The following is a 17,404-nucleotide window of genomic DNA, read 5'->3' on the forward strand; positions in this document are numbered from 1 at the left end:
TCAGTCAAAAACTTCAATTTAAGAGAAAGGCAGAAGATTTACTTAAAAAATAGGTATATTGTTTAATTTAAAGCTTTAAATATGTACTGAAAATGCCAATGTCCTTTAAAAAGTAACAGACATATGAGGCACCTGTCTCTAGCACAAGTAATAAAATATAAAGATATGAAGAGTTAAGTTTTATATTGGCTTAACCTGAATTTGGTCACTCTTATGCAGCTGTAAACAAGTTTTTCAATTTTTAACATGCAGCTTCTGTGGTTGTCTGAGTTTCAGGATTGTATTTGAACATACTGCATTGGGACAAAATAGTATTAAGGTAATGGACAGCTTGTAATTTAACAGGGTATAAAGTGTGATTATTACTTTATTTTAGGCCCACATTGCAATATAATCTTTCTTTGTAGCACCTCATTTCACAGTCTAGATAAAATTTCAGTAGGATCATTATCATTCAACAAGAATAAGAATATCGAAACTAGCCTGATGTGGCTTAGTTGCTAAGAGATCAGTACCAGTAACTCGTTTTCTGCAGAAAAAGGTTTACATTACTGTAGTTGTACTGCTACTTTTTAAAAAAAGCGTTTTTCTCTAAATATTTTGCAAATATAAGATTAAACATAGATGTACAGCTTAGTTCTAATATGATACTTATCATATCCTCATGAGTAAATTCCAGTCCTGAGTTGTAAAAAATTTGGATTCTCCTTTTTAGAAGAAAAGCCTGAAAATCCGTGGAACAGCTTTATTGGGAAAAACACATACTTAAATGAGATGGTAAAAAACAGTCCCTGATTTCATTGTTTATCATCTTATGCTACTGTAACACAAGTTAGATTGAAGCCCACTGTGACTTTGCTGGTATGAACAGTGATAGCATGTACTGATCTCAATGTGGAGACAAGCAAAACCAAACTACCAGGAACAGTGATAGATACTATTACTAGAGATATTATTAGATACTGTTACTAATAGATGTTATTACTATAGATAGAGACTGAATTCTAATAGACACTATTATTATATAGCAAGTAATCATATACCATTAATAGTAAAAACATTGCTATGTAGGACAGGTATCAGTTATGTAATGACTTGGCTAGTTAATATTTCAGGGGCTCCATCAGTAAGTTTGGCCATGCTCTGGAAGGTGCATTTGTCAAGCAAATATTTAAGAAAAGACCAATTCTAGATCCAAGAACCTTCCCCACTCAGGTATGACAGGTGTTGTAACAGCAAAAGGAGAAAAAAAAAAAAAAAAGATTCACAAAGGGGCTGCAGGTATGACTGCTATAATCTGATCTTCCAGTAAGCACCACATTTCTTTGGTATGGATTTTGTCAGTAACTGCAATAGGTCCAAGATGTACAACTATTACAGTATTGCCTTGATTTATATCACAAAAGGGTTACCTTGGCAGTCTTACAGGCTCTCTGCAAATGCAGAGCATATTTTTAGGCTCCAGGTTAGCTTTGTTTGCTAAACACAGCTTCAGAATACCCCAGTCCCCATCAGTGGAAAAAATCTCAGCCCAAGAATAGGACTGTCACAGTTTTCTGTGAAATATGAAGACCCTGCCTACACAGAGCATACGTTTACATATCTCATACAGAAGCTGCTCTTTCAACAACTTCAATGCCAAAGAACATATTCAATAAGAAAAAAAAAAAAAAAAAAAAAAAAAAAAAGACAAAATTAAAAAATCTTTTTAGGACTTGTCCAAGAAACAGTTGTTTTCAAAGAACACAAAAATTAAAATAGTCACCTTTGAAATAGAACTCATTTACATTCTCAGGTTGTATTTCTGGTCAAGGCTATAAGTTAATCCAGTTCAAGAAAGTGACTTTATAAATCTGTGGGTATACTGCCAATGGCAGCTTCATAAAACAACATACTTTAGATAAAGTGTGATGTTTCCTTTTGTTCCTGCGGATTTCTTGTGAACATAGCTGGAATTTGGGAACTCTTATTCAAACTGGTACCATGCAGAGCCAGAGAGAAGCCTTCATGCAGGCTGAGTCCCCTAGAATGGGGCTCATATGAGGTCTCTGAGGCCTCTGATTCCTAGAGGAATCTTCAGCCCCACAGCTGCAACAGAAATACCAGAGGTATTCTGCCCTGGATTCAAGTCAGATCTACAGGATCTCATTGAAAAAAAATTCATAAATAAACCATGAAAGTGACTTTCATCCTAAAATCACAAAGCTGTAGGCTGAACGCCAGGATGAAAGGACAAGAAAGGAGGATATTTAACATGTGTTTCCCTTCCTATTTATGACCACATTGATCCAGCAAGCCCTGATGGGAAGCTGAGCTATTATCCGAAGTCTTCTCACCCTGTCAGCAGGGCTGGTGGCTTGCCCAGCTTGTGACAGACAGGGCTGTGCTGGATGGAGCCCTCTGATGGCTGACACCCAGCACAGATGCTTCTCCCACTCGGATGGCACTCAGAATTAATAATAAATGAGCTGAGCAGACCAGCCAGTTAATGAATGTGGGCTTGTCCAGCTGAAACTGAGCCTTTCATCTGCTTTGTTGTCATTCATTCAGGCTCCTCTCAGCCTCCTTGCAAAGACAGCAGAGTGTCAGAGGCTGCAGCCACTCAGCTCCAGTCTGTACACCTACTGCAAGCAACTAGGGCACAATTTCCTCTTAAGCTGGGAAAGTTTAAGAGCTTGTTAAAGGTGCCTTTACTTACAGAGCAGGTGCAGGTTTTAAGCTCACCTTCAAAATGCCAAAGATAAGTGCCAGAATTACCAATATATACTTCTTTAAAGTGTGTTTTATGAAGCTATTTGACCCAAAGTGTGCTTTAAGGACATATGAGCAGAGATGGGAATACAGCTTGTGTTTGGAGCTGGGTTGAACAGTCAAGTTAGTGAATTGTCTGCATCTCTCAGTACATTTTTGAACTTGGACCTTATAGTTGATGGCCTTTCCTGTAAACCAGATTAAATAAGCCAAAGAAATATATCAAGCTTAGGTAATGGTGTCTGTGTAGAGGAGGTGGTGACCCATGAAGTTCCTGTGGGAGTTACAAGATGAGACACAGAGCTGCAGCTCTCTCCTGCCCCTACTAGTTTCCTTTTGCTTAAGATGGGTTTCAGACTCCTTAAGAAGCAGAACAAAGCAGATCAGAAATTATTTATATTAATTTTAGAAAATTAAGAAATCCAGATGAAACTTTGCAAGTTTCTTTTAATAGAGTCGTAGCATCATTTAGACTGGAAAAGACCACTAAGTTCTAAAGGTTAACCTAGCACAGTCAAAAAAATCTCACAAAAATTTGCAAGTGCTCCATTTTTAATCTCTGAAGAACCACAGGCTGTGGCAGCAGTAGTTTACCAGCTGATGCATACTCAGAAACCATCATAAACAAACAAACAAACAAACAAACAAATAAATGTATTTAAAAATCAGTCAGTGTTCCCAAAGCTTGACAATAGCATGATCTCTGGCAGGCTGCCTGGACGGCTGGTCTGGACATTCACCTGGCCCCAGGAACAAGGACAGTCTGTCCTCCATCCCCACCTAACATTTAGCCCACGTCTCTCAGCAGCTCTGGCAGCCTGGGATGGCTGCATCTCTGAGGTCAGCCCTAGAAAACACTGCAGATACGGCAAGATGTGGGAAAGCAAAGGGGCCTGTGGGAGTTTTAAGAAAAGGAAAGGACTTTTACTCCCTGTATGTAAACATTTTAGACATTTTATCTATGTGTTTGTGCATGTATGAGGAAAACCTGTATGCCAGAAGATTATATACTGTTCTCTCTGATTGTGGAAGGCAAATTCTGAGATCAGTACAGGGAGAGAGAGGAGGATTTGCTTGTGTTGGCTCTGCATTCTGTTTCGCAAAACAATGAAAAATCCCAGTAAAATCTAATGGGTTTAACACTTCAGTGGCTTATAAAATGGGTTTGTAAAATAAACCAATATTTTATAAATCCCAAAAAAACATGACAGCGCTATTCTGTGCAATTTTTCTTCTATTGCCTTTCATTTGCAGAACTGCAGAGCTCTAGACACTGCTAAACAATGTTAACCATTCTATGCACTCCCCATCACTGCATGAGAAACTGAGGCACAGAGAAGTTAAGCAAGACCAAGTCCAGGGAGAACTCAATTACAGTACCAGAAACTGATTTCCAATCTGCTGAATTACAGTATCTCCCCTCCATCATTTTATGAACCAGATCATAAAACTCAACTGCTCATCACACCAGAGCAATAGTATTGAGTATTAAAGCCTAAGAATTTACCATAATCTTTAGAGGAGCCTGAAGCCCTAAAGATTAAAGCAGGATGGCTGCTGCATCATCTCTGAAAGGCTTCTGCATGTCATTCACTGCCACACAGTCCTCTCCCACTTTGTGTAAGATCAGTAGCAACAAAGCTGAGAGACACCAGTTCCACCCTTCTGCAACTGCAAGATCATAATCTGTCAGTGCTGGCATAGATCAAACATGTACATGACTTTGATGTTGCTCCACCATATGCTCAGACAGTCCCAGACAATCCCTATGAGACTGTGGGTGTTTCTGTGTGCTCAAAAAGGCCTCAGAGAAAAGCCTCTCAATTCTTCTTTGAAAGTTTGTTGCCATCAACTTTAGATTAATTCCTCATTACTCCCTTGCTGCAACAGATTCCCAGGCCAGTCAACTTTATTCTTCTGCCTTTGACCAAAAACCCCAACGATATATTGACTTTGTATTGTAAAAAATTTTAAACTTTGTAATTTCAAGAAGCTGAGAAAAACACTCTGTAATCACTTCCCTGGGTAGAAGAAAACTGAAATTGTAGCACTGTCTTGTGTGCATTCCCCAGAAGCGTAAATTTATCCATACCCTCTTGCTAGTTCCTGAGGAAAATGGTTAACCTTTTTTCCCTACAATGTCTCAGTTCTCTGTGGTTTTCCCACACCTGTCTTGTCTTCTCAAATGCTCTTTTACCATCACAGCTGTGTGACTACAGAAAGAGCCCTCACAATTTCCTTTCCATTAAAGGGATGTTTCCTTGGAGAGGAGAAGGGAAGAAATAGAACACTGAGGCTGGGGTCTGTTAACCCCTGTACAATTTTTCCTCTCTTGTTTATTTTTGATCTTCCTCAAACAATTCCCCCTAGATTTGAAGGTCTTGCCCTATTTTTTTCTACCTTCTAAGCTGCAGCACAAGACAGATCTCCCATCTGTGTCCTGGCTGAATGCTGTGCTGCACCACAGCTGATTCTGCAGCCACACACCATCCTAGCACCAGGAATTAAAGACTGCAGGGATACAGGGTCTATTGTGACAACAAATTTAGACAACAAATGTCTAAACACAACTGATGCTTTTCTATGGTTTTAACTAAGATTAGCAGTTTCTTTTGCTGCAGTCACACTGCTGGTGCTTCTGTGCCAATTACCCACCCATGGGAAGCCTCAATGTCTGATAGGAAATATTGTCAAATACAAGGAGGCTGAAATGTGAAGTCACAGACTGTTCCCCTCCTGTGCAGGGGTTTGGTAATATTGACATACCCACAAATTAACTGTCTATACTAAAAGGAGAGGCCTACAGGCACCATCTGTCCACAGCTACATAGGGACTAAGCTGATTTTGCAGCTTTTTGGATTGATTGCTTGTTAGTGGAGCTTCTATTCTTTCAGTGAAAACACCTGATCTTGAAACAGGTTGCTTTGCTTTGCTGGAATTTAAGCCTCCACCTTTCAGTCTGCTCATAACAAAAGTCCAGTATCCACCAGCATGCTACAGAGAGTGCTATCCTCATTCATGGCAATGGTACAGCATGGACAAGCTTGGACCAGCTGGATCTCCACGTCAGCTGCAGATCACTTTCAGCAGAGGTTCCCATTTGGGAAATGCTGTTGGAAGCATTCATGGGTTATAGAAAAACCTCCAGATCAGTTACTGCTTCCTTTGCTGGAAAGCCAAGCAAGCACTGCCTCGGCTCCTGTACTGACCTCTGTCCCTGGCACCTGGAGGACTTCTTCGCAACCCAAGAAGTGAATGAATGCTTCAACAGCATTTCACTGAGCCCTTTCCCTTCTTCTGCATTATCACTGAATCTTTTTTGACAAGACAAGCACCTTGTCAACCAGTAATGCCATAAACATGTCAGAAGCCTCTTTCTTCTCTTACATGCAAGACCAGGGCTGTGCTTAAGGAGCTTTGCTGCAAACAGGTTCCAGCTTCCTCACTAGAGGCTGTGTCCTCTTCTGATTTTTATTTATTGCTGCAAGGCAAATGCCCAACCTCCTGAACTGCCTCTGATGTCCCTTCCTTGTCCCTTACCCAGAGGATCAAGTGGTCTCCTACTCACTGTGAATTTCAGAGCATCTCTGGGGATCTTGGCTACTGTGGATGACATCAGTGTTCCCTTTGTCCTTGCTCATGAGAAGGTGGATGCAGGCACGGAGTCATGGACAGGCTGTGCACCAGTGTGGCTGCTCTGCTCTCACCTTACTCAGCACAGGTGTTGCAGCATACACCACCAGAGAAGATCTGCGAGTCCTAAGGTGATTTCTTTCCTGAGTATCATCTGCATTGACCTGAGCAGGACACCCAGTTTGGGATTTTCACAGGTCATATCTACCAAGAGGTAATATACAGATAAAGTCAAATTGGATGTTTTTTTAAGCTCTGTTTATTTAAAGACCCATTTACTTTAAGCAACAATAACCACACCATACTAAGCTGCTAATTTGCCACCAGTTCAAGCATTTCCCCAGAGGCTGCTCAGGAACTGTCTTCTTTATCAGCTTAGAAGGGTAGCCACTATGCCTTCCTTCTTCTGGCTTATCTTTCCAGCTACTCATTTGGGCTATCAAGTTAAAACAGCCAATCCCAAGGTTATTTTCTTCTCTGAAGTTGAACAGAGAATCTACTGAAAGAATACTCTGTGACCCTTTCAGGGTCCTATGAATCACAAACAAGACAGAAAGCTCTCAAACATCCTGCCCCAAGACCTTTGGCTACTCAGCTCCACAGCAAGGTGACTGCCCTCTCATGGCCAATGATACTTTGCTTTCCTTCTTCTAATGAAGCTGTAGCCTTTGCCAGTGGCTCATTTCCATCAGGAATTTTAATCTAACCACAGCTTTCCTGGTTATATTTGTTCCATGAGAAACCCACTAACCAATGGTACCAGGATGCTCAGTGCCTCCTGGGATCATGCTGACTTTACAAAGCAGACCCAGGCTTCCTTCCCTGGTCTGATATTTTTGCTTGCTAGTCACTTTCTGGGCTATTTTCCTAGCAGGCTCTGGCTGCTGCTTTTTGAGAGTCTTCAAGCTTTTACTTTTTATCTTATTTAATATTCCTTCTGCAACTTTCTTTCTCCTGCAAACATTCTGATAAGACATTCTCTTGTGATTTTACATAAATAAATATTTACAATTACTCTCTTTAGAAACAAAATACATCCACCTGACATCTTTGCTGTCCATTATGACAATAGTTAGAGTTCCTGCAGGGAAAAGAAAACCAAACCTGATGATGGGGTCAGATATTCCCTTTGTAAAAGGACAGCCTTGATCCCAACTCCCCCAATGTCAGGAATCACCCTTTTTTGTGTGTCCTTTCTCTCCTGCTGTTTCTCTTACAAGTGCACAAGTGCACAATGCCCTCTCCCCACAGCACAGCACCACAGTGGCTCCCAAGGCCCCCTCTCTGTGTTGCCCAGCCATGGCTGTCCCCCCACACAGCTCCTTTTCCCAGCCCACCTTGCCCATCACCACGGCTCCAACACTGTCAGTCCACAAGAAAGCCAAATTCCTTTCTCTGCCACATGAAGTCTGGTTGCAAATATTACACCTGCCTGACTCAAAGAGGATGAATCTAATGCCAGTGAGATATAAGGTTCCTTTTCTTCAGGAAAATAATAGGACAAAAGCAAAGAAAGAGTGAGCCAATAGTGCTCTGATATCGTGTTGAGTTCTTTTAAAGTGATCCACCCTAATATTTCCAAAGAATATGAATCAGTATTGACTGTAGGAGTCAATTAAATCAAGGGATGCCTTTGTGGCATGCATAAAAGGCCAGAAACACTGAGTTGCAGTTCTTTTTCTTTGGATGTTTCTGATAATTTAAATATTATCCCATCTCTCTGTGAAACCTCAGGCCTGGATGAGCAGTAAAGGGGAGGAGAAGAATGAGGAGGAGAGGAAGAGAATCTTTCTACTACCTGAATTTGGAAGGTGACTTCCTTCAGGCTGGTTCTTACAAGGTGGAGATTGGTTCATGTAGCCCTACTAAAAATGACTACAGAACTCATGCCTTCATCATGTGAGTGCAGCAGTTCAAGACCTCAGTAGGGCAGAGCTCTGAAAAATAGATGTAAATGACACCACAAACACAAGTGGTGTAAGGGTGGGATATGACAGGTTACCCTGAAAATAACCTGCTCTCTCCAGGGGCTGAGCTACTCATCCTGGGGGTCTTCACTGCCATGTGGAACCACAGCCACATGCTGTCATATGTTATAATATTATTCCCTGGGATATTTTCTCCAGAAATGATGCTTCAGAACCACGAGACTCAACTCTTTGGAGCTGATGTGACACTCAAAATACTACTAGAAACAAGGATGCACTCCTGCTTGAGGCTGATAGGACTCTAAGGTGGAGCTGGCAGAAAACAAAGACCCAGACTATTCTTCTTTCCGCAGTTATTGTACAAACACTTTTCCACCCTACAGGCTGTTTCCCCTTTGATTTCTAGTTACTTCTTTGTGACCTATAAGCCTTTTGATTTGTGACCTATTGCTATGTAAAGATGTGTGAGGACAGAAACAAAAGTACTTTTGGGAGAGAAGTTTTCAGACATACCTGGAAGATACTCAAATGTTTTTCTCCAACTACAGGAAAGACAAGTGATTGCTTAAGAACATCCTCTCTGCTAAATGAGATTAGTTTCAGAATTTGAAAGTGCAGTGCTGAAATTAATTTTTTAAATGTGAAATTGCATCCTGGTGCCAAATAGAAATAATTGACTCAGCTGACAGTCAGAGAACATTTGAGAAATCACTAAAATGGAATTAATTCATCTTCTCTGCCTGCTGTCAGATTTCTACCAGAAAAATCAGAACTTACTGCTCTTTTCTTAGAAGTTTCTTAAAAGGCAGATGCAACCAAAGCACTAAAGGAATCCCTTATTATAAAATTTTTAATACCAAATAGCCCTGATTAGCAAGTAATAATGACACACAGGTATGTCTCTTAATCCAGCCCTGCAGCCGTGGGATTATGACAGAATCTTTGGCCAACTGCTACTTTTTCCACGTTTTATCAAGCAAACATTGACAATACATACATGCAGGAGCCTCACTAAGAGCTTGCTGGCTATAAAGGTGATTTTCAGTCTTGGCCAGAAGAACAGAGCGTGGGACTTTGCCATGGAGCAGAATGTGGGGTGGGGATCTGCCCAGTGGGGTCTTTGCAGACAAGAATCCAGGACTTCCCTGTGGAAAATGCTCCACTACAAAGAGCAGGCTCTGGCATTTTCCTTCTTCCTGTTTACCTCTTCTACTATGGTTTCAGCAGGGATGACAAGTCTTCCCTCTTCTTAGGGCCAGGTTATTTGTTGAACTGTTGTTTCTTAACAGGACAGCTCAAATGTCTTCTGTAGACACACAGCTGTGTGCCATAGGAGAAGGCAATGGAATCATCACATTCTTGTTTGCCTGTGTGGCATCTACAAATGTCAAAGAAACATAAAGTTCTTCAAAACAAAATTTGAGGTCTGATGTTATTGCAAAACAATTTGGAGTATATCAGGGAAAAGAAATCCTGGTGATTCCTGAACCTCACTGTTAACCAACCTCAACGTAATGGAAAAAGCACATCCCAATCGAAAAGAAATGGTAACAAATTTAAGGCTTTTTAGCATCTTCGAGAGCTTGAGTGTAAATCATCTGGCTCCACGGGTACAGCAGAGGGATTTGAGAGGAAGAAAGGCTGTGTGCCTTTAAGTCCGTGTCTAGGGTTGATTTTATGTACAGGCTTAAAATACGCACCCCTTTGATCACTGTAAAAGCCATGGGAAGGATCTATAGGTATAGCAGGCCCTGACCTACCAACCTCAGTTGAACCATCTCAAATCTGACACTGAAGGAACACAGGACATTAGTTAGAAGCATCTGTATTGATACAGAATAACAGACAGAAGGTGGCAGACAGCAATTTGCCATAAATTGGTGAAAGTTCCTCAAGGAAGAATGAGTCAGAGCTCTTGCTGGCTTTCCCCTTCCTTCGCACAGAACGTGACTGAAGGAAAGTCTTGCTGCTGAAACTGTAAAATCTATTAAGAGGGATTTCCAGGGCCCTGGCTCAGCTGACAACTAATTTGTTTTGTCTTTGCCTAGCAGGGATTTTCCATGCAGTGGACTCTTGTTTGCTATGTAAGTCATCCGAGTATTTGTTAGTGTCATAGCCAGAGCCAGATGATGTTTATTCTGCTAACATCCAGTCGGGCTCCAGCAGCACTCATTGAGGTCAGGGCTTTATTTATAGAAGCAGATATACATTGAGATTCATTTACTTTCCCTTGCTGTATTCTACCTAAACTCATCCAAAATAGAAAGAAACATGCAGACATGCAAGTAATAAACTAATTGGGCCAGATCCATGCATTAGCACAGCACCACAGAGGCCAATGGATAAAAAGATTTTTGAACAGCTGAGGATCTTGCCCATTATTTCTCATGGGGAAGGGAAGGGAGGGGTTTAAAACCAGAAATTATAAAGCAAAAAGCAAAACTGACCAAGCAGCAAAATGTCCTGGTGTGTGGCAAAGCAGGTCTGCAATGCAAAATCCCTCAGCTGAGATCAAATTTGGAGGGTTTTTTTTCCCTCCTGTGTTCCCAATCACCAGAAAGTGCAAGAATCAGAGTGCAGAGTGCTCCAAGCAAGGAAAAGTAACGACTTAAAGCAATTTACCTGCTGAAAGTGAGAAGACATTGTCAGCGTACGCAGTCTGAGACAAAGCAAAGCAGAAGGAAAGCAGCAGGTAAGATCCCTGGACAAGCGGGCTGAGGACCAACATGCTGGCTCTGCCCTGGCAGATCCCAGCTCAGAGGTGCAGGGCTGCTTTGGGGCTCTGTCTCTCCCCTCTCTCCCTCTCTGCCTTGCCTGCTCTCTGCCTCTGCCCTCACTATGGGATGCGTGTGTGTCTGTGTGTGTACGTCTCTCTCTCTCTCTCTCTCTTCCCCCTCCCTCTCCGTGCCTTTAGGAAGAAAGAATGCCAACCATTTCCCATTAAATCTTCTCCTTACACTAGACACAGTTATATTTAACTCCTGTGCTGGATCAGTTGCCCCTATTGTGGACATTAGCTGCTAAAACTGAGGCATGGGGGATTCTGGTTTTGCTAACAGAAGCAAAAAGGCACTTTGGATAATAATAATGATGAGCAGGGATGGGAGAAATTAAGAACTGGACTGTAAACAGAATCCTTTGGTACAGGCAACCAGACACTGGCATCGAGATGGATAAAATCCCTGATTGATCATCTTCTACAGGTCACTAATTGCCTTAATGAGAGAGATGAGCCGTGACCTAACATCTGCTTATCTGTGGTAGCTACGAGTGTTGCATTCATGTACAGAGTGCAGCTCAAGGTGAGGGATGCCACAAAGGCTTCACAAACCGATAAACACATTATTATTTTGGATTTAAGTGGAAATGACAGTATCACTGACAGTGCCAGACAATGCAGGATTGCAGAGTTCGCTGATGGGGTGCAACAGGGGGAAGAAACAATATGTGTGCCATGATGAGGTGAATGAAACTCTATCAGCTCTGGGGGTGGAGATGGTCAACACACTACACAACACTAAGTGAAGAAAACAAACCTCCCACTCTCTGAAAAGCAGCAGCTGCCCTTGCTACCTGTACAAAAATTTGGGGGTTCCATGCCTTATTGCAACATGCAGGGCTTTGCAGATTAATTTGTGCCCTCTGAATAAGTAGCAGAGAGATCTTCCTCTCTGCCTGGAGTCTGACAGTGGTTTCCATGAAAATCAGAGGTACACCCATTGCTGTGAAAAGCATTACTCTCTCCCAGATGGAGATGGTTTTCTTTGCCCACTATTTACAGTTTCCCCAAGAAAAATGTGAAAATATTTTGGATTAATTATAGAATTGATTTTTTTTTCCCATTTGAGAAGAGTTCTCACTGACAGAAATGGTGACATGTCCCCCTGTGCATTAATTCTACTGAAGAGCAAAGTGAGGTATTTCCACAATTCTGGAAACAGTCAATGCACTGTAAATATATTGACAAAATCTTTCTAAATGTAATGGCTAGATGGGATGAATCACATCTGCCTTATACATTTTTACCCCTAAAAGATATACTTAATATAACCATAATTATTTCTAAAATATCTTTCCTGTACTGTGATATTTTGGATAACATATTTTCTACTTTAATTTTATCTACTTTATTCCACTGTCTGTTACTTTTTAGTATTTGGCTTTTCTTAGTGAAGATAGTAATTTGGTCTCTTTCTTCTTTGACCAAGATAACCATGGATTAAATGAGCGCCATTAGTTCTCTTGGCATGCTACATCTCAGAGGGAAAAGAATAGCTCTTGGGAAGTTTATCATGACGAGCCTTAAGCACGGAAGATAAATGTCCAGCTGCAATCCCCATGTTAGAAGCCGGCATGGAGGCTGGAAAAAAATTGCTCAAAAGTTAAAATGTCAAGATTGTATTAAAAGGTTCAGCTGTGAAAATGCGTGACCAACACAATAGTTAGTCAAAGGAACAAGTGAATAATTTCAAATCCTGCTGAAATCCTCCTGCAGCCTTTTGAAATTGAAAATTTGGTATAAATTTCTAGTACAAAACAAGTTCTATTTGATCAGGGAATAATTAATCCAATAATATGAGAAAGAACTAAGATCTTATTAGTCTTAATAGGACAAATATCTTTCCCCTCCTTCTATGATCCTCCTATATAAGACGCAGCCAGAAGTAATACGCCAGGGCTGGTTCTGAATTACAAAAAGCACATAAAGTTAGCTTTGCAGTCAATTCTTAAATAAAGTCATTTTAGTCCATTTATTGCAGTGGAAAACTCTGATTAAAATGGAGGTTTTGTCAATGTTCTTTCTTTCAGCATAACATCTCCATCACTCTGAGCCTGTTTGGCCTGAAATGGTTCTCAGCCAATGTGAGAAGGAAGCTCTGTGAGCACACCCTCTTCTGTGGAAAACACGCTATCTTCCACAAAAACTCAAAAGGAGACATTAGGACTTAGTTACATTTGTTTGAAGAGACCTCTTCTTTATGATGTAGTTCCATTCCCTCTTTAGATTTTAGTGGAGAGCTCTCACTACAGGGCAGTGAGCCAGGCCATGTCAGAGTGCAAGTCCTGTGTTCTGTTTCCTCTGATTTTGAGGTGTTGGCCTTACCAGCTGAGACTGCTGGCAAGGTTGGTAATGGTTTCACAAGAGAAGAACAAAGTCCATTGGAAATAAAATGGACAATAGCTGTGGCCCTATTGATTTAACTTACACAGGTGACAGTGCAGCAGACTGACTTTCCCTGCCCCAGGCTGGATGACAAAGCTGTACATCTGGTCACACAGCTTCCTTCTGACCTCCATGGCATCAGTGCCTATGGCAGAGAGAATCCTGAGGAGGGAAAGTGTCACATAGCAGGGGGAGTCTGGCATGGGAGACTTGACAAACATGTGCTTTCCAAGCCCTGAGCCCCATGAACTTGCTCAGCCAAGCAATGCATTTCTCCAGCTATTCCTTAATTTCTTTTATTTGTGATAGATGCCATAACAAATAAAAATGCCAAAAGCCAACCAGTACATAATGAAAAAAATAGCCTGAGAAGTTTGTTCAAGGAGCTCTTGCTTGACCTTTTCAGCCCAAACTTGAGCTCTTAGGAACGCATGGGGGAGTCTGCTGATGACAGTACCATCTAAACAGAATTTATGAGCCTTTTTCTATGCAAGAATTAATGAATACTTGTTAAAAAGAAGGCTTCTTCCCAGCCCTGTTCACTTTTGGTTGGCAGGTACTGCATCAATGAGAGAAGGTAAAATGAATATAGTTAAAATACAATCAATCTCAAATTCTTTCATGAACATCATTCTAGTTAGAAGGACAAAGATAATCGTGAAATAATTTGGGTCATATAGGTCATCTAGTCCAATTCCCTGCAATAAGCAGGGACATTTCAACTAGATCAAGTTGCTCAGAGCCCTACCCAACATGAACTTGAATGTTTATGGGGAAGGGGCATCCACCATTTCTTGGGGCAAACTGTTTCACTGCCTCAATGTCCTCACCACAAAAAATTTCTTCCTTTCATCTAGCCTAGATCTACCCTCCTTTAGTTTAAAATCATTCCCCCTTGTCTTGTTGAGATACTCAATATAATTGTGACTTTCGAGTTCAAAGGTCTGAAAGCTCTTTTGCTGAGTGGGGCAAAGGTAAAAAACCAGCAACCCCAAGTTAATGCAGTAATTCAATAACAGCTTGTGTCTGCAAAGTAGTACAGAAGAATCCTGTTCATTCAATTAGAGCAGGAGCTGGAAAAGAATCTTCATAATTACATTTTCCCTGTGAGATAGTTATTTAGCAACAATTGTTTTTCACAATAAAAACACATGTTCAGTTTTGCACACTTGAATCAGTTATGTCTAACACTTCGATTTAGTGCTATGACAACATAGCTAATGTCACCTTGGAGCATGGTGTTACCTAAAGTACAAAGGCAGCTGCTGAAGCAAAATGTTAATAAGTGCAGAAAGCCAGTGAGTGGCTTCAGCATTTCCTTGCTGGTGTATTTAAATTTAATTCAGAAGCCCATATAGGAACAGACTCACTAACTGTGCGATGAAGTAAATCCAAGCACACTCACACTTGATGAAGCTCTGGCTTTCCCCACAGCTCCAGCCGTGCCAGTCACCCAGCTGGATATGAGGGCAGGAGCAGGTGGTCAGCTAAAGGCAAGCCAGCACTAGTCAGTCTTTAGTTTACCACCCACTGCATGAACAGGGTGAAGCACATTGATGGCAGGATGTTCATGACTAGCAATTTCCAAAAAAATTTTGATTTTTTTTCCAAATTAGCCACTTAATGGATGTTACACATTTCACAAGCAGCAGCCTTCTGGCCTCCTCCTTTCTCTGTACACTATGGTTCACAGAATTGCAAAATTGACTAGGGAAGCTGATTTATCTTTACAATCTTCATAGCCTATTTGTCTACTGAGCAGCCCAGATCTCATTCCATGTTTAGAAAGTTCATCTTGAAATGTTAACATGTACTTTTAGACTTAATTTAAAGATTTAAAGGCTCAGTCCTTCCTTTTTTTTTTTTTTTTTTTTTTTTTTTTTTTTTTTTTTTTTTCACTCCTATGAGTAATCCCTATGCATGAATTTCTTTTTCCACTGAAGACTATAGAACAAAAGAATTAAGGACATGATTAAAGTTTATGGGATAATTCAAAGTGACTTCCATCAAAGCTACCAAAACCATCCCTCTTGTGCTTTGTAATGTTTCTAAGTAGAACAACTTTAAAACAATAATTCAAGGGCTGACCTTTATAAAAGCATCTTCTTCCTCATTTTTGCTTAATTTTTCTTTTAAACCTCACTTTCAAACTGCAGAATGCAATGCTTCTTGGATGAGATGCATTCATCATACATGCTCACACACATGCAGAGAATAAAGATCTATGTCCAGGATTGCCAGGTTTTGGAAATCTGGGGCAAACATGCAAAACCTCAGAATGATTAATAGAAAAAATTTCCCATAGGACAAAGATGGCCTTTACAATGACAGTCCCAGACAACTGAGGTCTCCAGTCACCAGGATCTAAGTAGATAAGTTGTCTTCAACATCCTCAGATGGTGAATCACAAACAAATGACAGCTATAACCCATTCTGGTCTTGTTACTTGCAACTAGAGGAGATGGAAATGGTATGCAGGGTAATTTTTTTCATCTTCTTTTCATTTGGATTGTCTACTGCTATTTACTTCCATTACTAAATGTCTGCAGAACTCCCTGCCTGTGCCAATATTGCTGCCATGCTGCTGGAGGCACAGAACACAGGAATATCTGGCAGTAATTGGCTCCCCCAACTCCTAATTTAAGTGATTTATCATCTAGCTTGCCAAAGAGCTCAATGAATTAAACGCCACAAAGCACAATCTTCTTTTTTCTGTTAACAGAGAATTTTATTTTTTTTCTTCAGAAAAAAAAATTAACATTATTATTTTAATGCTCACACTAAACTCAGGGCTTTTAATTCCAGAGAGTTTCATGAATGCCTAGCAATGCACCATCCTGTTCCTGATTTTCATATTGCAGAACAGTCCATCACACCACTGAGATGCAAACAAACATGAATCCAACCACCAGTGCATGCATGCCTAGGAGAATGCCCCCAGATACAGGGATCCTCTACAGAAGGTTGCAGTACCTTCAGATAAGTGGTCAAAGCACCACTAATTCAGGAAAATGCTTAATCATGAGTGTCACTGCAGGCCTGAAAGTGAAGGCAAAGAAGATGCTCCTGAAATTAAACATATTGATAGGTGTCTTGCCAAATCAGGGCCTGAAAAAGTTGCAGATACTTTGTCTTTTAAGTAACATGAAGCCTCATTTTCCTATGGCTCATTTTTCTCTCTCCTGGATACCTCTGGACACTAAATGTTTTGGGATCTTGTGACTTGCAGAATGCAAAACCAGGAGCAGAGCTGCCAAACTCACTTGGGGAGCAGTAGTAGAGGACAACATCCAAGGGTTTACCCAAAGGCTTGACAGAAGAACCAACATTGTAAAGCTGGGGAAAGGTAAAGAAAGAGGTCACAGTAGAACAGCAAGAAGAAAGAGCGGAATGTGTTTGATTTTTAGGGTGTTTTAAGCAAATGGATGGCTACAAGTGCTGACCATGACACTACAGCAAGCAGGACTCAGTGAGAGTCCTCTGGCACCATAGCTGTTGGGAAAGCCACATCCATGTTGGAAAACTGCCCTGTTTTTGTAAGCTGATAATGAATTTCAGGTTGATTTTAAAAGATGCTGGTTTAGGCCAAAGGTGGAGAAGATTTCTCTTTTTACAGTGGTTCAAATTTTGAAGCCCAGCTACACTTTTACCATGGCAGCCATAGAAAATGCCTGGGCACTGCCTGTTGCCCAGTCATTCTGGAATTCCACGGTTGTCATCTTCCAAACACAGGATAATTGAACCTAATCAAATTAGACAAGTGCGTTTCCCCAGCACCTTTTGCAGAATCAGGGAACTGTAATTAAGGCCGCAGTAGAATTTCCTTTATAAAGTCCTACTTTTGAAGCCTCACTGATTTTTATTTAAGACATCCTTTAAAAATGGCAGTTTGGTACACATAAATGAAAACTTAAGAGAAAAAACAGC

General features: G+C 40.9%; 1 protein-coding gene across 5 annotated transcripts in view; it reads right to left on the reverse strand.

Annotated features, from left to right (window-relative positions):
• COLQ (collagen like tail subunit of asymmetric acetylcholinesterase) overlaps positions 1–14,944 on the reverse strand; it is a 44,744-nt gene extending 29,800 nt beyond the window's left edge. For all 5 annotated transcript variants that reach the window (XM_083879268.1, XM_083879267.1, XM_083879265.1 and 2 more), the window contains exons 1-2: positions 14,883–14,944; positions 13,268–13,426 (exon numbers count right to left, since the gene is read on the reverse strand). In XM_083879268.1, coding sequence (XP_083735394.1) covers positions 13,268–13,307 — 40 coding nt within the window. In that variant the 5' untranslated portion in view covers positions 13,308–13,426; positions 14,883–14,944. The remainder of the gene's footprint in view (positions 1–13,267; positions 13,427–14,882) is intronic.
• Between the last annotated feature and the right edge of the window lie 2,460 nt (positions 14,945–17,404).

Source organism: Zosterops lateralis (assembly GCF_965231275.1).
Source record: "Zosterops lateralis genome assembly, chromosome: 1".
In the NCBI taxonomy this organism is placed as follows: Eukaryota; Metazoa; Chordata; class Aves; order Passeriformes; family Zosteropidae; genus Zosterops; species Zosterops lateralis.